Source organism: Capra hircus, chromosome 8 (assembly GCF_001704415.2).
Source record: "Capra hircus breed San Clemente chromosome 8, ASM170441v1, whole genome shotgun sequence".
NCBI lineage: Eukaryota > Metazoa > Chordata > Mammalia > Artiodactyla > Bovidae > Capra > Capra hircus.
Genome location: NC_030815.1, coordinates 39,561,419 through 39,584,654, shown reverse-complemented (window position 1 = coordinate 39,584,654; position 23,236 = coordinate 39,561,419). Strand labels below are relative to the sequence as shown.

The following is a 23,236-nucleotide window of genomic DNA, read 5'->3' as shown; positions in this document are numbered from 1 at the left end:
TTTATAGTTAACTGTGTTATCTTCGAAGATTCTTCAACAGAGTGACATACTCCAATCTTTGCAAAGATTTTGGTGTGCAAGATTAGAAGATGACAGGAAAGAGGGAAAAGCTGTGTGTGTGTCCAAGGTATTACAGCTACCCATTTTGAGGCACGAGAGGCGGGAGGACCTGACTTGGCATGAAGCACAGTGACCGTAAAGGAAGCCACTGAGGTTAAAGTGGCAAAGCTTCGTGTCTAGTAAACAATGGCCTGGTATCTGAAGACTTCGGTTTCGGGGCATGGTGCTACTGCCAGTCTCGCAGTGTTGCTGGTGTCTTCCCCAAGTGTAGGGAAGGAATGACACTACCTCGCAGGGTCACAGAGGGGAGCGAGGGGATAAAACTGGCTGCGTGCTCAGCACTGTGTCTGCAACAGGGTAAAGCGCGCCAATCCTGTTTTCTTTTCTATTAAGAAAAAGCGGGGGGAGATTATACCATCCACATCCCAGAGATTGCCGTTAGTGGTGAGCCTAAGTACCGGGAATGCTGTCCACTCCCCTTACCCCTACGGGGGAAAGACCCGAAGAAACTGGCAGAGAGGGTGTGTTACAGAGCGTCCGCTCCCAGGCCTCTCCGCAATCCACCCCTCGCCCTGAAGCTCCTCCAGCCGAGAGCTGTTGCCGGGGCCCGGGCGCCGCCCAACTCCAGCGCAGGCCAATGGTAGCGCGGCCTGGGCACCGCCCAGCCACAGTGAAGGCCTATGGCGGCGCGGCACGGGCACCGCCCTGATTCTCCTCCGGCCAATAGCGGCGTGGCCCGGTGCGGGGGCCTGCCTCCAGCCGGGCGGGTAGGTGGAGAGGCGGTCACCGGCTCCGCCTCACTCCCCTCTGACCCGGTGTCTCGTCTCTCTCTCTTCCTGTTCCAAACCACGTGGACGCGCCGGGGGCTGCGGGAGGGAACTCAGGCCGCCCCTGCCGCTGTCGCCGCTACTGCCAGTACCGCGACCCCTTCGCCCATCCGAAGTCGCCTCATCCCTGCTGCCCGCGCCTTTGCGTAGGGCGTGCACATGGCGACCCAGGCTCACTCCCTCAGCTACTCAGGCTGCAACTTCTTGCGCCAGCGTCTGGTCCTGTCCACTCTGAGCGGGCGCCCAGTCAAAATCCGAAAGATTCGGGCCAGAGACGACAACCCCGGCCTCCGAGGTAACTCCGGGGCGCGCAGCTCGTAGGGTGGGCGCAGGGCCCGAGGGGAGACCGCGCTCTTGCCCTGGGGGCCCGTAGGCAGTGAGCCTCCGGGTTCCGTGGGCGCGTGGGGGGCTCGCAGCGCGTCGCCCCCGCACCAGAACGCGCCTGAGGCTGTGGGGAGGCGGGGTCGCGCCCCGAGGACTGAGCTCTGGTGCGCGCGGCGCTCCGCGTCTCCCAGGCGCTGGTAGTAAACAGCTACACGTTTTCCAGCATTACGTGTTGCAACATATCCCAGGCATCGCCCCCTCGTTTGTCTTGAGTCCCTCTTGCTCTCGCTATTAACCTCTCAAAAGAGAGAAACAGTTTGTTGGACCGAAATGTGGTGAATGGGCAGATGTAAAGACGGAGAGCGATGTGGAGAGAGCGAAGTACCACGGGTTGGTATTGTCCCCTGTCCCAAAACAGGTCTCAGAAGCAGATGTCCCCTTGGTTGCCACCGGCTGTTCCTGTCGCCATGATTTCTCGGCCGCCCTCACACATCTCCTTGCGTGTGGATTAAAGAATTTTTAAAAATTCTGTGTTTGTTTTCAGCCGTGACTGTAATTGGTTTGTGCAGGACAGAAGCTTTGAGATAAATGTTTAACAGTCATGGGCCTAATTGCCTTGACTTTAGTAAAGGGTTGGTGACAAGTGCTAAACTATAGGCTTCAGAGCTTTCTTTTTGCCCTGCAAAGGTGAATAAGTGAAAAATAAGGCCCCATTTAAACCCATGTCAGGTTAACTGTGTCCGAATTTCAACTGGTCCCTTGGAATAAGATTCATATATTTAAAAGCTTCTGTCTGGTTATTCCGAATTGGAAAAATCACTTCAAGGAAAAAAGAAAACCTCTCTGCATGTTGAAGGAGAAGAGGGTTTGTGGTTGGTCCTGGGAGCTTTCTGGGCCCTGTTGGTGTGTTTAATTTTGCGCTGGCTCCTATGCTCGGTGGCCAGCCCATTTCATCATCTGTCTGAATGCACTTTCTGGATATTTCTGCCTCTCTTGAAGGGGGATTGGTTGCACGTAAGGGGAAATGCCATGTCATTGATGGAGACAGAAGATTTGTAAGGAAAGAACCAGGTGAACCCTGTACCACGGAGAGGAACCTGGCGACAGTGAGAAAGGCTTCTGTTGGTGCATGATTATCAGTGCCCTCACTGTCCTGAAGAAGTTGAGGGGCCGCTGGCATGGTTTTTGCCAGGTGCTCTTCCTCTCAACATTTCTTACCTTCATTTTGAGTCTGACCCTTGGGTGAAGCAATTGTTTGATTGCTCTACTCTGGCATTCCCTATCAACTCTCCCATTAGCCCCCTATAAAAGCCTAGAGAACACATAGCTACCTGGATGTGGTATGAAGACAGGGTTCTAGGAACACTGGGGATAGCATTTTTAAATAGAAGTACTTAACCTTCCCAGGTGGCTCAGTGGTAAAGAATCTGCCTGCCAATTCAGGAGACGTGGGTTCAGTCCTTGGATGGGGAAGATTCTCTGGAGGAGAAAATGGCAACCGACTCCAGTATTCTTGCCTGGAGAATCCCATGGACAGAGGAGCCAGGCAGGCTACAGTCTGTAGGGTCACAAAGAGTCAGGCAAGACTGAGTGACTGAGCGTACATTCATACATTAGCCTGGAGACCTGGGATTTCTAATGGAAATATCGTGCCCGTGAGATATAAGTTAGTGATGTTTCCCTTTCTCCCTCCTGCACTGTTTGTGAGTATCTCTTCACTGCCACACACATGAATGGAGCTTGGGCACTTGGCATTTTCCTGAAGAGATACCAGACTCTGGTACCTGGGGATGGTAGTACTGGTTAGCAGAAGTGCTGGTATTATATGAGGAGCACTCTGTATAGCCTTATTTGTCTTACCTTATTAATATACTGGGGGGTAAAAAGAGACCCTTAATTTAAACCTTCTTGGCTGGATTCAAGGCCTCAGAAATTCTGTAGACATGTACTTAATTTCTAAGGAAAGAACTAAGATATACGTATATACATGCATTCATAGACATGCATATATATATGTCATACATACATATGTAGGTGTATATACATACACACATATAAATACATGTAGCCCCTGACACATGATGTGATCATAGTCATATGAGTCTGTAGTAGCTTCAGTGGGGATGTAGCCAACGATTGTCTTATCTGTCATCTGTCCCTTTCTGACTCTTCCTGACTTAGATTCTGAGAGTTAGAAAAAACTCAGCATCTCCAATAAAATTTTGCAGCTCAAGTGCAAGAATTATATCTCCTGAAGGTGTGAGCTTTGGAGGGTGGAGGTGGCATCTCTGGAATAGTCATTCATAAAAGGTTCATTGAGCTCCAGGTCAAGCACAGCTTTGTGGAGGTGTAAACATGAGAAGCTCATTGCTCTGTTCTCAAGGAGATTTCTGAGGAAGAGCCGAGAGAGTGAGTATCCTGAGTAACTTGAGGTAGGAAGTTGTAATGGGGCTCCGCAGAGTTAGAGCAGCGGCTTGCCTAGAGGTTATGATGAAGACTCTCTGGATCTTCTGATCTGACTGGATAGGACTGAGATGGTGGCTTTGGGAATTGTTGCTGAAAGAAACAGCTTTTAAGTCAAAAAGTCCTTCATTTTCTTTATTTTTTGGAGGTGTATACCCTCCGAGGTGGCACAGTGGTAAAGAATCTGCCTGCCAGTGTAAGAGACGGAAGGGAGGTGGATTCTCTCCCTAGGTTGGGATGATCCCCTGGAGTAGGAAATGACAGCCCACTCTAGTGGGAAATTACGTGAACAGAGAAGCGTGGCAGACTACAATACATGGGGTTGCAAAGAGTCGACATGCCTGAGCACACAAAGATGATATACACACTTCATTTGTCATGTCATGGTAGGGTGGGAGTTGAGAGCTTGGGCTCAGTTAGATCTCTGTCTGAAATAGGGTTCTGCTTTTGCTATTAGCTAGTGGAGCTCCTGAGCCTGTTTTTTTCATCTGTAAGGTGAGGCCATTACTACAACTTCAGAGAGTCATGTGAGAATTAAATGAAATAGTGCTTGAAAGTGCGCTCAACGGAGCCTGGTGTGTAGGAAGAGTAAATATTAGCTGGTTTTATTTTTTGTAACTTCTCTTCACTGGTATAGTTCTGTTGCCTGGCACTCAAAATCTGTTCCTGCTTCTATATGGAAAATTTTCAAATATTTAAGTGTACCTTCTCTGTTTTCTTTTCAGTCTAAAGGTTTCCTTTTAAGTGATAGCTTCCAAATATTTGTGTGTTATATGTATAATGTAGTGGTTCTTAGGCAGGAGCACTTTTGCTCCCCGGGGATATTCGGCAGTGTTTGGAGACATTTTTGGTTGTCACAACTGAGAGGCTGCTCCTGGCACCTAGTGGGTGGAGCCCAGGGATGCTCCTAAACGTCCAACAGTGCACTGGACAGCTCCCCACACAAAGAACTATTCTGTGCAAAATATCAGTGCTGCTGTTGGAAAACCCTGCTCTACCAGACTTAATTAGGCTTTCCAGGTGGCTCAGTGGTAAACAATCCACCTGCCAATGCAGGAGATGTAGGTTCAATCCCTGGGTAAGGAAGATCTGAAGAAAGGAATGGCAACCCACTTTAGTGTTCTTGCCTGGGAAATTCCATGGACAGAGAAGCTTGGCGGGCTACAGTTTGTGGGGTCCCAGAAGAATAAGACACACTTAGTGACTAAACAACAGCAACAACTGAATTTAATTGTTAAGCTTTTTCTTTTCTTCGTGTCTGTAATGACTGGGAATAGCAGCACGAGGTACCAAGAAAATTGCAAACAGATTCAGAAGGGGATGAGACACAGGTCAAGTTGTGATTTCAGCTGGATTTGTTAATCTCTTAAATAGAATATTTGTCTCCTCTGAATGAGGAATTGTAAACAATGAAAAGAATTTGAATCCCAAAGAAAGAAGATCCTGGAATAGTTTTTATTAATTATGCAGCTACGATGTGTAATATTTACTTCACTTTTGAGGAACATGAACGATTATATTGCCTCATTAGATTCTTCCATCAGTGAGGAGGAAATAAATATTCTTCTGTTGCTGTTTTACTAAAGCTAAAAAAGGCAAAATATGGTTAAGTAAGAGCTGGTGAAGTTAACTATCCACTCAGTAACAGAGCCAGAAGCAGACGGCAGCCAGCTCCAGTCGGCAAGGCCTATTCTCCCAACCGACTGCTTGGTGGGCTTGAGTGTTCCTCGGATTATAAAGCAGCTGTCCAAAGTGCCTCAGTTTCTGGATTTCACAAGGGCTGTATCCTGCAAGGTTCAGTTGATTAACATTTTCTGGGTAAAGGTGAGGTCCATATGGAAAGAATTCACAAGAATGATGATTTTTTAAAAGTGGGAATACAGAAATGATGGACTTGGGTAAGAGCCCTAATTTAGCACTTAGGACACGGGATTGTTGCTACCCATGTCCCTGAGTAGGTCACATGTTTAAGCTTTGCTGTGAAACTGGAGAGAGGAGTTATTTGGTCCTCAGGGAGTGCTGCACGTGGCTTAACCAGATGAGTTTCTGAAAAAGGAGGGGTAAGTGAAATTTTAATAAAAAGAATCCTTTAAAATGTGCTGAGGAAACATGCCACATGGAGGTCCTTAAAGGTAAAATGTCTTTTGGCAAACTGATACATTGGGGGATAAATCTGGGTGTTCATGAATTGGATTTTGTAAAAGGATGTGTGGGGTTTCCTTTCCATACCAGGCAGTTGTCCAGTTCCCAGTGGACATTCACTGCTACTGCTGCTAAGTCACTTCAGTCGTGTCCGACTCTGTGTGACCCCATAGACGGCAGCCCACCAGGCTCCCCTGTCCCTGGGATTCTCCAGGCAAGAACACTGGAGTGGGTTGCCATTTCCTTCTCCAATGCATGAAAGTGAAAAGTGAAAGGGAAGTCGCTCAGTCGTGTCCAACTTTTCGAGACCCCATGGACTGCAGCCTACCAGGCTCTTCCATCCATGGGATTTTCCAGGCAAGAGTATTGGAGTGGGTTGCCATTGCCTTCTCCGGGACGTTCACTGGGTGTGCTACAAATTTAACTCAATTGTGAACTACCTCGGTGGTGATAGCATCAAATCCCACAGGTTAAGGACTTAATCTCAAATCTCAGTCACAAGCCCAGACCATTTATACTTCGTAGTAACCAGTTATAATTCAGGGGTTACCAAACTCCCTCCTGAGGTCTAATAATTTGCTAAAATTATGTCTCATGAAGCTCAGGGAAATATTTAGTTTCATTTGCCAGTTTATAATAAAGGATATAAAAGATAAAAATGAGTAGTCAGATGGAGAGATACATAGAGTAGGTCCAGAAGAGTCCTGAAGTAGGGGCTTCCATCCCTCTGGAACAGTGGGGGTTTGTTATTCTCCCAGAATGTGGATTTTTTTGTTTTGTTTTAAACTAACCTGAAGTTTTCTCCTTGTTCAAGAATTTTTACCAGGGCTTGATCTCCAGGCCCACCTCCACACCACACCAGCCCCCGAAGTCAGTAGGACTGAAAGTTCTAACCGTCTAATCTTTTGATTTTTCTGGTGACCAGCCCCATCCTGAGGCTGTCTAGGGGCTCTACCTTAAGTCACCTCAGCAGCATAAACTCAGGTGTGCTCAAAAGGGACTCTGTATAAATAGCTTTTAAAGTAGACCCCTGTCACTCTGGAACTTCCAAGGTTTTTTTTTTTTTTTTTTAGGAGCTCTGTGCTGGGAACAAAGACTAACTATATTTCTTATTATACCACAGGATGTACCTATACTTTATTTCAGTATGGTCTGGGACTCAAAGTTGTTGATAGGTAACTGGAATCGGGGGAGGCCTGGCCACTATACTAATGATAAGCGTAGATTTCGTATTCCTACCAGTAGTGAAGGAATGATTTAGTTTCTTTACATTCTTGCCAGCATTTGGTGTTGTCACTGTTTTTGACTGTAGCCATTCTGATTAGTGTATAGTGCTGTCTTGTAGTTTAATTTGCACATTCCTAATAGCTAATGCAAAGAGTTGACTCATTGGAAAAGACTCTGATGCTGGGAGGGATTGAGGGCAGGAGGAGAAGGGGACGACAGAGGATGAAATGGCTGGATGGCATCACCGACTCGATGCACTTGATGCACCAACTCGATGCACATGAGTTTGGGTGAACTCTGGGAGCTGGTGATGTAAAGGGGGGGCCTGGCGTGCTGCGATTCATGGGGTCGCAAAGAGTCAGACACGACTGAGTGACTGAACTGAACTGAACTGAATGGCTAATGATATTGAACATTTCATGTCTTTTGCCATTTTCTAGTAGGATTTTTTTTTCCTGTGAAGTGTTGAGAGTTCTTTACATATTCTAGTCCTTTGTCAAATATGTGGTTTCCTAGTTCCTAGTATTTTATCTCACTCTACAGCTTGCCTTTTTATACTGTAACATGGTCTTTTGCAGAGGGAAAGTTTTAATGAAATAGAGTTTATCAAATTTTTCTTTTACTGCATATACCTTTGGTGAAAAGTTTAAGAACTGTTTGCCTAGCCCTAGACCTGAAGATTTTCTTTTTTTTTTCCTGTACGTTTTATAGTTTTACATTTTATATTTAAGTTAATTTTTGTATGAGGTTTAAAACTTAGGTCAGTGTTCATTTTTTTGCTTATGAATGTCCAACTGCTCTAGCACCATCCATTTGTACAAGTAGCTATCTTCCATTTAATCCCTTTTTAACAAATCACTTTGTTAGAAAAAAAAATTGGACGCATTTGTGTGGGGCTCTTTCTGGGTTCTCTGTTCTGTTCCGCTGACCTTTATGTCTGCCCCTTTGTCAGTACCACACTCTCATGATTTTTGTTGTTCAGTCCCTCAGTCGTGTCTGACTCCTTGTGACCCCATGGACGGCAGCACACCAGGCTCCCCTGTCCTTCACTATCTCCTGAAGTTTGCTCAGATTCATGTTCATTGAGTCAATGATGCCATCCAACCATCTCATCCTCTGTTGCTTCCTTCTTCTGCCCTCAGTCTTTCCCAGCATCGGGGTCTTTTGCAGTGAGTTGGCTCTTTGCATCAGGTGGCCAAAGTAGTGGAGCTTCAGTTTCAGCATCAGTCCTTCCAATGAATATTCAGGGTTGATTTTGTTTAAAATTGACTGGTTGATTTCCTTGAAGTCCAAGGGACTCTCAAGAGTCTTCACTAGCACCATAATTTGAAAGCATCCATTCTTCTGAGCTCAGTCTTCTTTATGGTCAAACTCTCACATCCATACATACATGACTACTGGGAAAACCATAGCTTTGACTATACAGACCTCTTCAGCAAGGTGATGTCTCTGCATTTTAATTCACTGTCTAGGTTTGACATAGCTTTTCTTCCAGGGAACAAGTGTCTTTTATTTTCATGGCTGCAGTCACCATCCACAATGATTTTGGATCCCAAGAAAATAAAATCTGTCACCATTTCCACTTCCCCCTGGTCTATTTGCCATGAAGTGATGGGACTGGATGCCATGATCTTTGTTTTTTGAATGTTGAGTATTAAGTGACCTTTTTTTTAAACACTCCTCTTTCACGTTTGTCAAGAGGCTCTTCAGTTCCTCTTTGCTTTCGGCCATTAGGGTGCTGTCATCTTCCTTTCTGAGGTTATAAATATTTCTCCTGAAAATCTTGATTCTAGCTTGTGATTCATCCAGCTCCGCATTTCACATGATGTACTCTGTATTTAAGTTAAATAAGCAGGGTGACAATGTACAGCCTTGATGTATTCCTTTCCCAATTTGGAACCAGTCTATTGTTCCATGTCCAGTTCTAACTGTTGCATCTTAACCTGCCTACAGAATTCTTAGGAGGCAAGTCTGGTATTCCCATCTTTTAAGAGTTTTCCACAGTTTGTTGTGATCCACACAGTCAAAGCCTTTGGCGTCGTTAATAAAGCAAAAGTAGATGTTTTTCTGGCATTGTTATGTATATAATATTTGGGTGGGCTGGTCCATTCAACTCTAGTCTTAATTTTCATGAGTGTTTTAGCTATTCTAGTTCTTTGCCTTTTCATATAAAGTTTAGAATAATTTTCTCTTTTAAAAAAATCATATTAGGATTTTGAAAAGAACTGTGTTAACCCTGTATGATAGTATAGGGAGAGTTATCATCTTTACTATGTTGAGTCTCCTAATCCATAAACATAATGTATCTTTCCGTTTATTTAGATGTCTGTTTTCTTTTATCAACATTCTGTAGTTTTTAGCATTTAAGTCCTGTACATGATTTGTTGATTTACACCTAAATGTCTCACTTTTTTGAGCAGTTGTAAATGATATCTGATTTTGAATTTTGGCCTTTATGTGTTCAGTTCAGTTTAGTTCAGTCGCTCAGTTGTGTCTAACTCTTTGCAACCCCATGAATCGCAGCATGCCAGGCCTCCCTGTCCATCACCAACTCCTGGAGTTCACTCAGACTCACGTCCATCGAGTCCGTGATGCCATCCAGCCATCTCATCCTCGGTCATCCCCTTCTCCTCCTGCCCCCAATCCCTCCCAGCATCAGAGTCTTTTCCAATGAGTCAGCTCTTTGCATGAGGTGTCCAAAGTATTGGAGTTTCAGCATCAGCATCATTCCCTCCAAAGAAATCCCAGGATTGATCTCCTTCAGAATGGACTGGTTGGATCTCCTTGCAGTCCAAGGGACTCTCAAGAGTCTTCTCCAACACCACAGTTCAAATGCATCAATTCTTTAGCACTCAGCTTTCTTCACAGTCCAACTCTCACATCCATACATGACCACTGGAAAAACCATAGCCTTGACTAGTCGGGCCTTTGTTGGCAAAGTAATGTCTCTGCTTGTCAGTATGCTGTCTAGGTTGGTCATAACTTTTCTTCCAAGGAGTAAGTGTCTTTTAATTTCATGGCTGCAGTCACCATCTGCAGTGATTTTGGAGACCCCAAAAATAAAGTCTGACACTGTATCCACTGTTTCCCCATCTATTTGCCATGAAGTGATGGGACCAGATGCCATAATCTTCGTTTCCTGAATGTTGAGTTTTAAGCCAACTTTTTCAGTCTCCTCTTTCACTTTCATCAAGAGGCATTTTAGTTCCTCTTTGCTTCCTGCGAAAAGGGTGGTGTCATCTGCATATCTGAGGTTGTTGATATTTCTCCCAGCAGTTTTGATTCCAGCTTGTGATTCTTCCAGCCCAGCGTTTCTCATGATGTACTCTGCATAGAAGTTGAATAAGCAGGGTGACAATATACAGCCTTGACATACTCCTTTTCCTATTTGGAACCAGTCTGTTGTTCCATGTCCAGTTCTAACTGTTGCTTCCTGACCTGCATATAGGTTTCTCAAGAGACAGGTCAGGTGGTCTAGTATTCCCATCTCTTTCAGAATTTTCCACAGTTTATTGTGATCCACACAGTCAAAGGCTTTGGTGTAGTCAATAAAGCAGAAATAGATGTTTTTCTGGAACTCTCTTGCTTTTTCGATGATCCAGCAGATGTTGGCAATTTGATTTCTGGTTCCTCTGCCTTTTCTAAAACCAGCTTGAACATCTGCAAGTTCACGGTTGCTGAAGCCTGGCTTGCAGAATTTTGAGCATTACTTTACTAGCGTGTTAGATGAGTGCAATTGTGCGGTAGTTTAAGCATTCTTTGGCATTGCCTTTCTTTGGCATTGGAATGAAAACTGGCCTTTTCTAGTCCTGTGGCCACTGCTGAGTTTTCCAGATTTGCTGTGTGCTGTGTTCCAAATTCTATGTGTTCATCAATAGTATATAAAAATACAATTTTTTTTTTTCATGTTTGTTTTGTGTCCTGCAACCTTGGGCTTTCCTCGTGGCTAAGCTGGTAAAGAATCTGCCTGCAATGCAGGAGGCCTGGGTTTGATCCCTGGGTTGAGAAGATCCCCTGGAAAAAGGAAAGACTACCCACTCCAGTATTCTGGCCTGGAGAATTCCATGGACTGTATAGTCCATGGGGTTGCAAAGTATCAGACACTACTGAATAACTCAATTCCTAGCCCTGCAACCTTGCTGAATTCATTTATAAGTTCTAAATGTGTAGTGGTTTTTCTTTTTTGGTAGATTCTTTGGGATTTTTTTATGCGGACAGTCATGTCATCTGTAACTTGGAACAGTTTTATTTCTTCTTTTCTGAAATTTATACCTTTTGTTACTCCCTTATTGCACTGAGTAGGACTTCTAGCACTATGTTAAATAAGAGTAATGAGACCAAACTTCATTACCTTGTTCCCTGTCTTAGGGATAAAGCACCCACTGTTTTGCCACAAAGTGTAATGTTAGCTCTATATTTTTTTCAGATTTTTAAAAATCAAGTTGAGAAAGTTCTCTTCTATTTTTCTAAGATTTGTATGTGTGTATGAATGAGTGTTGTATTTTATCAAACGCACTTTTTGTACCAATGATGTGATCATGTGATTTCTCTTGTTTAGTCTGTTAATATGGTTTATTTCATTGAATGATTTTCAAATATTGAAGCATCCTTGCATTACGGGAATAAACCCTACTGGTCATGATGTGTAATTCTTTTTTATATTACTGGATTTTATTTTCTAATATTTTGTTACAGATTTTTTCATATATATTCATAAACGATACTCATTTTTGGACTTCCCTGATGGCTCAGATGGTAAAGAATCTGCCTGCAATTCAGGAGACCCAGGTTCGATTCCTGGGTCAGGAAGGTCCCCTGGAGAAGGAAATGGCAACCCACTCCAGTATTCTTGTCTTGAGAATTCCATGGAGAGAGGAACCTGGTGGGCTACAGTCCGTGTAGTTTCCTATATTTGTACTCTTAGTCTGATTTTGATATTTTAAATAAGAATATACTAGTTTAAAATAAATTGGAAATGGTTTCCTCTTTGTTTTCTAGAAGAGATTGTGTAGAATTGATTTTAGTTCTTTAAACATTTGGTAGAATTATCCAATGAAACCATAAAGGCCTAGAGATTTCTTTTGGGGGAGTTTTAAAGAATATATTTTCAATTTCCTGAATGGTTATAGGGCCATTTATATTACCCATTTCGTATGATGAGTAGTGGTAGTTTGTGTTTTTTGGAGAGATGGTCCATTTCATCTAAATTGTTTTATATATGTAGAGTTCATAGTTCTTTCTTATTGTGCTTTTGATGCCTGGAGGTTCTGCATTGATATTCCCTGTTTCCTGATAAACTATGGATTTGTGTCTTTTTTTTTTTCCCCCTGTGGTGCTAGAGATTTGGGGTTATTTTCTTAAAGAACCAGCTGTTTGACTAATTTTTTCCCCCCATTTTTCTTGTTTTCAATTTCATCTGCCTCTACTATTTTTATGGTTTCCTTCATTTGCTTTGGATTTATTTTGTTCTTTTTCTAAATTGAGGTGAGACAGATTATTGGAAACCTTTTCTCTTTTGTAATATAGGCATTTAGTACAATAAACTTTCCTCTCAACACAGCTTTAGCTTAGTCCCATGAATTTTCAATGTGTCATATTTTAATTTTCATTTAATTCATTATGTTTTTTCTTGCCTTTAAGACTTCTTTGATCCATGGATTATTTATAAGTGTATTGTTTAACTTCCAAGTGTTGAGTATTTTCCCGTTATCATTTTGTTATTGATATAAGTTCGATTCCATTGTGTTTAGGGAATGTGCTCTGTATATTTCAGTTGCTTTAAATTTCTTGAGGTTTCTTAAAGGCCCAAGATACCATGATCTTGGCATGTGTTCAGTGCGCACTTGGAAAGAATGTATATTCTGTTCTGTGAGTTGGGTGACACGTAGATGTTGATTAGATCCTACTGGTTGGTGGAATTGCTGAGTTCTTTCTTCTGTCACTTAGAACAGTTCTAGCTTCATATATTTTGCAGCTTTGTTGCTTGGTACATGTAGGTTTTCTCTGCCTTCTTGGTGGATTGACCCTTTTAGTATTATGCAGTGTTGTCCTACTCTGCTTTGAGTAATTTTCTACGGTGGAGGAAATATTTCAGTGCATTAGGGTTAGAGAGGGGTCAGTTCAGTTCAGTTCAGTTGCTCAGTGTGTGAGAGAAGGGTCACCTCCTCTCAATCTGTTTGAAGAAAAAGACTAAAACTGAGGAGGTTGGATACAAATAGAATACTTGAAGGTGCTAAAAACAGCATAAATCAGAAAAATAAGCTGTATTTTGTTGATTTCATTTCTTCAAAGGTTTTTTATATAAGCAAGATAAAATATCTAGGAAAATTTGAAGGTAGGAGGCAAAAAAGGTATTCTTCAGTGTTGGTTGTTTTAAATAGAGCACCACAGTTCAAAATCATCAGTTCTTCGGTGCTCTTATAGTCCAGCTCTCACAACCATACGTGACTACTGGAAAAACCATAGCTTTGACTAGATGGACCTTTGTTGGCAAAGTAATGTCTCAGCTTTTTAACATGCTATCTAGTTTGGTCATAGCTTTTCTTCCAGGGAGCGAGCGTCTTGTAATTTCATGGCTGCAGTCACCATCTGCAGTGATTTTGGAGTCCCCCAAAATAAAATCTGTCACTGTTTCCATTGTTTCCCCATCTATCTGCCATCAAGTGATGGGGCCAGATGCCATGATCTTTGTTTTTGAATGTTGAGTTTTAAGCCAACTTTTTCAGTCTTCTCTTTCGCTTTCATCAAGAGGCTCTTTAGTTCTTCTTCACTTCCTGCCAAAAGGCTGGTGTCATCTGCATATCTGAGGTTATTGATATTTCTCCCAGCAGTCTTGATTCCAGCTTGTGCTTCATCCAGCCTGGTATTTCACATGATGCATATAACTTAAATAAGCAGGGTGACAATATACAGCCTTGATGTACTCCTTTTCTGATTTCAAACCAGTCTGTTGTTCCATGTCCAGTTCTAACTGTTTCTTCTTGACCTGCATACAGATTTCTCAGGAGGCAGGTCAGGTGGTCTGATATTCCCATCTCTTTCAGAATTTTCCACAGTTAGTTGTGATCCACACAGTCAAAGGCTTTGGCATAGTCAGGAAAGCTGAAATAGATGTTTTTCTGAAACTCTCTTGCTTTTTCTATGATCCAGTGGATGTTGGCAATTTGATTTCTGGTTCCTCTGCCTTTTCTAAAATCAGCTTGAACATCTGGAAGTTCACGGTTCATGTACTGTTGAAGCCTGGCTTGGAGAATTTTGAGCATTACTTCACTAGCGTGTGAGATGAGTGCAATTGTGCGGTAGTTTGAGCATTCTTTGGCATTGCCTTTCTTTGGGATTGGAATGAAAACTGACCTTTTCCAGTCCTGTGACCACTACTGAGTTTTCCAAATGTGCTGGCATATTAAGTGCAGCACTTTCACAGCATCATCTTTTAGGATATGAAATAGCTCAACTGGAATTCCATCACCTCCCCTAGCTTTGTTCATAGTGATGCTTCTGAAGGCCCACTTGACTTCACATTCCAGGATGTCTGGCTCTAGGTGAGTGATCTCACCATCGTGATTATCTGGGTCATGAAGATCTTTTTTTTGTATAATTCTTCTATGTATTCTTGCCACCTCTTCTTAATATCTTCTGCTTCTGTTAGGTCCCTACCATTTCTGTCCTTTATTGAGCCCATCTAGTATGAAAAGTTCCCTTGGTATCTCTAATTTTCTTGAAGAGATCTCTAGTCTTTCCCATTCTATTGTTTTCCTCTATTTCTTTGCACTGATCACTTAGGAAAGTTTTCTTATCTCTCCTTGCTATTCTTTAGAACTCTGCATTCAGATAGATATATCTTTCCTTTCCTCCTTTTGCCTTTTGCTTCCCTTCTTTTCTCAGCTATTTGGAAGACCTCCTCAGACAACCATTTTGCCTCTTTGCATTTCTTCTTCTTGGGGATGGTTTTGATCACTGCCTCCTGCACAATGTCATGAACCTCTGTCCATAGTTTTTCAGGCACTCTATCAGATTTAATCCCTTGAATCTATTTGTCACTTCCACTGTATAATTGTAAGGGATATGATTTATGTCATACCTGAATGATCTAGTGGTTTTCCCTACGTTCTTCAATTTAAGTCTGAATTTTGCAATAAGGAGTTCATGATCCGAACTATAGTCAGTTCCTCGACTTGTTTTTGCTGCGTGTATAGAGATTCTCCATCTTTGGCTGGAAAGAATATAACCAATCTGATTTCAGTATTGACTATCTGGTGATGTCAATGAGTAGAGTCGTCTTTTTGTGTTGTTGGAAGAAGAACATTAAGAGACATATCAATTTTATCAAAATATATGGGAGCCTACCAAAGAAAAATTTACCAATCTAAACACTTTGGTAATTAAGAAGAAAAACAACAGAACAATGAACTGAGATATTTAGAAATGGAACAAATTTACAAGCCAAAAACTAAATGAAAATATTTTAAAGGAAGAGATAAACAAAATGGAAAATAGCAAAAGACATCAAGTTAATTCATTAAAAAAAAAGACAAATCAATAGACTCATTCATTTGTAAAAGGAAAGAAAGTATGAATTAATAAAATAAAAAATGTAATTAATGTAAAAGATCAAGAACATTTGTGATAGACTATTCTCTATTATTTACTGATACATTTGGAATTAACATAGTTATGTAAAAAGATAACAAATCAAAATAGATAAAATGAAATTTTTAAAGACACCGAAAGATAAAACCAAAACAAAAGGAATAGAAAAATTCACCAAGTAATAAGTAGAAAAGATCACTGAAGTTGCTAGAAAATTTCCCCCCAATATTCAAAGAAAAATAATTATTATTTTACACATTCCAAAGAACAAAAAAGAATGTATAGAGATGATTTCAGTTGTAGGGTACTTAAGAACACCACACACACAAAAATTGAATTACAAAATAACCTCATTTAATGAAGCCAAATGAAAAACCCTAAATAAATCTTTTAAAAATAGATCATAACAAATTTTTAAACTACCCACTATTATTAGGAAGGGTACATCCCAAGAATTGGCTACAGATAAATCACATGGAAAAGTATAACATAATTAAATGTAAGATTAAACACAAAAATAAGAAAAAAAAATCACATAACCAACTTAATTGCTACTGAAAAGACACCTGACAAAATTGAACATCCATCTTTCAGTAAACTGTTTCAAAAACCATGAAGAATCAAATGTAATAGTTTCCATATGAAAACAGAAGTTCAAGGAGAACATCTTTATGACCTTGGTGAAGGCAAAGATTTCCTTAAAAGGCCACAGAAAGATTTATAAATTGGGTTCTCACACACTAGCAAAGTTAATGCTCAAAATTCTCCAAGCCAGGCTTCAACAGTACATGAACCGTGAACTTCCAGATGTTCAAGCTGTTTTTAGAAAAGGCAGAGGAACCAGAAATCAAATTGCCAACATCTGCTGGATCATAGAAAAAGCAAGAGTTTCAGAAAAACATCTATTTCTGCTTTATTGACTATGCCAAGGCCTTTGACTATGTGGATCACAACTAACTGTGGAAAATTCTGAAAGAGATGGGAATATCAGACCACCTGACCTGCCTCCTGAGAAATCTGTATGCAGGTCAAGAAGAAACAGTTAGAACTGGACATGGAACAACAGACTGGTTTGAAATCAGAAAAGGAGTACATCAAGGCTGTATATTGTCACCCTGCTTATTTAAGTTATATGCAGAGTACATCATGCGAAATGCCAGGTAGGATGAAGCACAAGCTGGAATCAAGACTGCTGGGAGAAATATCAATAACCTCAGATATGCAGATGACACCAGCCTTTTGGCAGGAAGCGAAGAGGAACTAAAGAGCCTCTTGATGAAAGTGAAAGAGAAGACTGAAAAAGTTGGCTTAAAACTCAACATTCAAAAACAAAGATCATGGCATCTGGCCCTATCACTTGATGGCAGATAGATGGGGAAACAATGGAAACAGTGACAGATTTTATTTTGGGGAGCTCCAAAATCACTGCAGATGGTGACTGTGGCCATGAAATTACAAGATGCTTGCTCCATGGAAGAAAAGTTATGACCAACCTAGACAGCTTATTAAAAAGCTGAGACATTACTTTGCCAACTAAAGTCCATCTAGTCAAAGCTATGGTTTTTCCGATAGTCATGTATGGATGTAAGAGTTGGACTATCTAGAAAGCTGAGCACCGAAGAATTGAAGCTTTTGAACTGTGGTGTTGGAGGAGCCTCTTGAGAGTCCCTTGGACTGCAAGGATATCCAACCAGTCCATCCTGAAGGAAATCATTCCTGAATATTCATTGGAAGGACTGATGCTGAAGGTGAAACTCCAATATTTTGGCCACCTAATGCGAAGACCTGATTCATTTGAAAAGACCCTGCTGCTCGGAAAGATTGAAGTCAGGAGGAGAAGGGGATGACAGCGGATGAGATGGTTGAATGTCATCACCGACTTGATGGACATGAGTTTGAGCAAGCTCTAGGAGTTAATGATGCACAGCGAAGCCTGGCGTGCTGCAGTCCACGGGACTGCAAAGAGTCAGACGTGACTGAGCCACTGAACTGAACTGACGTGATTTATAATTTAGGAAAGATGAGATGTATTTAAGTTCAAATAACTTATTATTTGTCACATTCTGCGTAATTATATAAAATATGTAAATGCTTTATATATATTACTTCCAAGTGAGTGAATATCCTTTAATTTATTCTGAAACTTGGGTATGTATTTGTAATTTCTACCTTTTTAGGATTAAATTTTGAAAATAGTAACTCCTAATTTCATGTGTTAATAGTTTGCTGTCTTTTCTTTTAGTTCTGTCTCTGACAAAATTGTAATCACATTGTATATATTACTTAAAATTTGTTTTCCTCAAAATAGCGTGAACATTTTCTTTTGTAATTAAGCAGTTATTTAAAAAAAGATGGCTGAATTTATTATAAAGACCTTTCATAGGCTAGTTAATGAGAGCAGTGTTTACTGGTTGTTTAAATTGTGTTACAGTACCTTTATTTGTATTTTTTCAATTTAATTTTTATGTAATTTTTAAAAAATGGGTACACATGACAGGAAATTCAAAACAAACAAAGCGGTTTACAGAGTCTGTCTCTGTTTCTTTCCCAATCTTCCTTCCGTGTGAAGCAACCAGTGTTGTTGGTTTGTTGTGTTTCTTTTCAGGGCTCTTTTTTTTCTATAAGTAAGCAAATAGATTGTTTCCTTTCTCAGAAAAAGGCTATTTGCATGTTACTTTTTTCCCAGTCAATATACTATGGAGATGATTCATATCAGTGTATGAAAAATCACATTAATTTGATAGCTGCAGAGTGTTCTGGTATATAAATGTGTCATAATTTATTTGGAGAAGGCAGTGGCACCCTACTCCAGTACTCTTGCCTGGAAAATCCCATGGACGGAGGAGCCTGGTTAGCTGCAGTCCATGGGGTCGCTGAGGGTCGGACACGACTGAGCTACTTCACTTTCACTTTCAGTTTCCATGTACCCAGTGGTAGCTAGTCTCCTGACCATTGTGGCGTTCTTGTTGATTCTCCTTAGAGCTGTGTAACCTAATTATGTATTCTTAAACCATCTAGTAAAATTGTGCTTTTGGGGGGAACTTCCTCCCTAATGCTAGATATCTGAAATTCTGTACTCCTAGGAGCAGTCTTGAAGAAGTGAGGTGGCAGGGAATCCTACACATCTTGTTTTAATGAAGTTTGAGGCTTCAGTCTGACTATTATTAGACGAACTTGAGATCTTTTTCGTACCAGGTGATGGAGCTGTATCTTCACTGTTACTAGGATTCAGGAACTAGCTCTGCGTTGGTTCTTTGAGGTACTGCTTCTAAAGCACCTGTTTACTGTGACCCGGCGATGGTTTTGTCTGGGGGTCTTCTTAAGTGCTCATTTTCTTCCTACTGTGTTCCTCCGCTGGACATTTTAAACTGTGTTCATGCTCAAGAGCCCCTGTGGATTGCAAAAAAAAACCTACTTTCAAAGTAAGTTTTTGTTTTCTTTTCTTTACTAATTTATAAAAGCTATGGAGTTTATAATCTTGGACTTTATTCATAAAGCTTGTTTGTCTCACCCATTTAGGCAGCCTGAAAGCTTGAGCAGGTCAAGTTTTCTTTTTTTGTGCAGAATACCTTGCATTTTCTATAAACATAGGTAGACAGTGGCATGGCATTAATACATCCTGCCTACATTAAAAACATACAATATTCTATATAAAAGGCCATAGAAATAATATGTAGTTCAATTTTGTAGCTGACTTAACCTTTGAACTTTCGTGGTGCTACTTCTGTGTAACCCAATACATATACAAGTATATATTGAACTGAGACTAAAATTTCATGAACAACACCTTTACTATGTAACTGATAGTGTTTTTTCTGTTCTAATTTCATTAACGATAAATGTTGACTGGGGACTCATTAAGTCATCTGCAGGACCTTCAGTAAATCAATTGAAAGGTATTTTCTAGAGGAGGAGGTTAGCTTTGAGAGATTAAACTGAGTGAGGCAAACCCAGCCCTGGTTTGGTTTGGAGCATGGACTCTAGAGAAGGGCAGACTTGGGTTCAAGTCTTCCCTCTGCCAGTTGGGCCTCAGCCTTCTGCAAAACTGGAAGCACTTCCTGCTTAGTGGTTATGAGGATTATTTAAGGTAAGCATTTATACACAGCTGCTGTTATTAGCCATTATGCCTTGTTTCAGGACTTAAGGGAGCTTCTCTGACTTCTAGCCTAGTGCTCTTTGTACAGATTGCAGAATCTGCTGTGACAGGAGTTATGGGACAGCGTTAAGTAACAACAGGTGGATGGGAATTGCTTCGCTGATCTGCTCACCCTTTGGGATCAGTTTAGGTTACTGTTAAGGTCTATGCTCTCAAACTGTGCTAGTTTATTAGAGGAGTAGGAACTGCCTGACGAAGAAGGCAATGGCAGCCCACTGCAGTACTCTTGCCTGGAAAATCCCATGGACGGAGGAGCCTGGTAGGCTGTAGTCCATGGGGTTGCTAAGAGTCAGACACGGAGCGACTTCACTTTCACTTTTCGCTTCCACGCATTGGAGAAGGAAATGGCAACCCACTCCGGTGTTCTTGCCTGGAGAATCCCAGGGATGGTGGAGCCTGGTGGGCTGCCATCTGTGGGATCTCACAGGGTCGGACACGACTGAAGGAACTTAGCAGCAGCAGAAACTGCCTGATGGAGAAGGAAATGGCAACCCACTCCAGTATTCTTGCCTGGAGAATCCCAGGGACAGAGGAACCTGGTGGGCTGCCGTCTATGGGGTCGCACAGAGTCGGACACGACTGACATGACTTAGCAGCAGCAGCAGGAACTGCCTGAAAGCATCAGGCAGTCACCATGCCTTCAGTACAGAAAACTTGGTCTTCCTGTTTCCATTCATGGGAGGGATGTTGAAGCTAAAGCTCTGTGTATATGTGTATGTGAAAGAAAGAAAAAATGAAGTAACTCAGTCATGTCTGACTCTTTGTGACCCCATGAACTGTATAGCCCACCAGGCTCCTCCGTCTACAGGATTTTCCAGGCAAGAATACTGCAGTGGGTTGTATGTATATAATATCAATTCAGGAGAACAGAGAACATTTACTTCTGATTCTTCTCTCTGTCTTTTCATATTTCACATTTACAGTCTACCCCCTCACGTTTTAGAGAATAACCAGCTTTTGTATTTTTTTAATTAATTTTTTTATTGAAGGATAATTGCTTTACAGAATTTTGTTTTCTGCCAAACTCAACAGCTTTGTTAACAATTTATTCATAAAAGTAACTGAAGCAAATTTAAACATTAAAATTTAAACAAGAAAAGTTCATATAAAATGCTACTGTAAAGAGAAACCTGTTTATTAACAGTTGGTGTTTTTTTCTTCTAATCTTTTTCATGCATTAAAAAAGTGACAATAATACTATATATTCAGGCACCTTGTAATAAAATTAAAAATTGAACTGATTAGAAAGTTCTAGATCAATAAGATGATAGAGGAAGGGAGAAGGGGCACTTTGTTGAATGAGAGAGGCAGTGACCTTTTACTGTCTCTGAGATTGAAGGGTATTCTGCAGCAAGTAAGAGTTTGACTTTAAAACTCTTTCCTGCTTTCTGTTCTTTCTCTCATCTGGCACACACTCCTGAGATCAGAACAAATGGGTGTTATGCTGCTGAAATTAATATCCCATTAGATTGCTGGTAGAGTTCCTATTTTTTGGTGGAATACAAAAACTGAGTTGTTTTTAATAGTTCTACTAAACATGCCTATGGGCTTCCCAGGTGGCTCAGTGGTAAAAAATCTGCCTGCCAGTGCAGGAGAGGCAAGGGACAAGAGTTCGATTCCTGGGTTGGGAAGATCCCCTGGAGAAGGGAATGACAACTCACTCTAGTACTCTTGCCTGGGATATCCCATGGACAGAGGAGCCTAGTGGGCCAAGTCCATAGGGTTGCAAAAGAGTTGGACACTACTTAGCGACTGAACAACAGCAACAGCAAGACATACAAATGCTAGTCACTGCTTCTCAGCTGCTTCAGATTCCTTAGCCAGTGTGCTCACCCAGGTCCCGTGAAGAACCCAGTGTGATGCAGGAAGTAACCTACCCTGCGCTGCAGTACTTGGATGGGATGTGCTGTCTGGAAATGATGACCTAATTGGAGGCCAATCAGGTTTCTTTCCTCCCCACAGATTTTGAAGCCAGCTTCATAAGACTGTTGGACAAAGTAACTAATGGTTCTCGAATTGAAATAAACCAAACAGGTAAGCTCCTTTTCTTCCCATTCCTGAAAGCACTTACATGTACTACTTAAATATTCCTCTGTTACTCACTCTTTTTGATGGTATAAATATTGTATTTGAATGGAAAGACCCAGTTTCCTGTCTGTGATATGATTGTCTGAAGATAATATGTGAAATTGCCAATTTAAGGGACATATACTTAAGGAAGTGAGAACAGTGAAAATTTTGGATAAACAGACAAGCACCTCCTCTCTTTTAAACAATAGAAGTGTTTTATACCTAACTTTATGTACAGCTTTTCAATGTCCATGTAGCTTATGTTGTCATAATAAAATCTTACAACAAACTCTGAGGTAGCTGTATATGATGAATTTTAATTTTTTAATTTTGTCTTTTAAAATAAGTTTATACAAGTATGTGCAAAAATTGTGAAAATCCCTTCACCTGTTTCCCCTTCCATTCACTCTCCCTGGGGCAGCCATGGGGACTTTGTCCTGGTCTCCTTTATATGTATTTGCTTCCATGGGCATTTTTGTATCTCAAACCATGAACAGGATCAGGCTGTTCATACTGTTCTGTAGCCAGCTGTTTTTTATTAGCACAGATGTCTTGGAATTTGCTTGCCAGGCACATGCAGGTCCATCTCAATTGTTCAGTGACATTACATTGTATTCTGTTGTATGGATACATGGTAACTTATTTGACTGTTCCCTGCTGATAAGCATTTAGGTTGTTTCTAGCTTTTTGTCTAGTTGTTTTTTTTTCCTTCTGTTTTTTGCTATTAGAAACTGTTAGCTACATTGTATAGATGATCATGGCAAACATGCTTTGATTGTCTCCATGAGCTATGTGCCTTTGCACATGTATTCAACAGAGGAAACTGAACTTTTCTGTGTGTTGGCTCTGTTAAGGGAGAAGACAAGCTTGGCTTTATAAGTGGCCATGGGACGATCTGTAGCTGCATTCAGCCATACCTCACAGAGAACAGGTTTCAGAAGTAAAACATCGGATACTCTTTGCAAGCTATGATTCCTTTAGTCTTCCTTGACTCCTTTACTTTGAAATTGCAGGGAATGTTTTCAGTGATTTTTATTGGTGATTCAGAGGACAAGAAATTCTGTTGTTTTGGGGTCATATCTACAGCTTAGTTGAGAAATAAGATATTTATATGATCCTGCTTCCTTCTACCTCTTGTGTCTACCCGCCCGCCCCACCCCCCTCAGCCTTCATTTTGATGATCTGGTTAGTTTCTTATTTTGTTAATTTGCTGGCATAGACAGATTTTAGTGCAGAGTTTTGTGGTTATAGAGTCTTTGGGAGTTGGGGGCTTTTGGACCTAAAAGACTGTTTTGTGTCATAAATAGTATTTAGAATAACTAAAGTAGAGTTTTCTAACTTTGATTAGAATATGATTCTGATTGTGATTATTGTGATT

General features: G+C 41.1%; 1 protein-coding gene across 1 annotated transcript in view; it reads left to right on the top strand.

Annotated features, from left to right (window-relative positions):
• RCL1 (RNA terminal phosphate cyclase like 1) overlaps window positions 854–23,236 on the top strand; it is a 63,431-nt gene continuing 41,048 nt past the window's right edge. Inside the window, exons 1-2 of the mRNA XM_005683699.3 lie at window positions 854–1,182; window positions 21,751–21,822. Of these exons, the coding sequence (XP_005683756.1) occupies window positions 1,047–1,182; window positions 21,751–21,822 (208 nt within the window). The 5' untranslated portion in view covers window positions 854–1,046. The remainder of the gene's footprint in view (window positions 1,183–21,750; window positions 21,823–23,236) is intronic.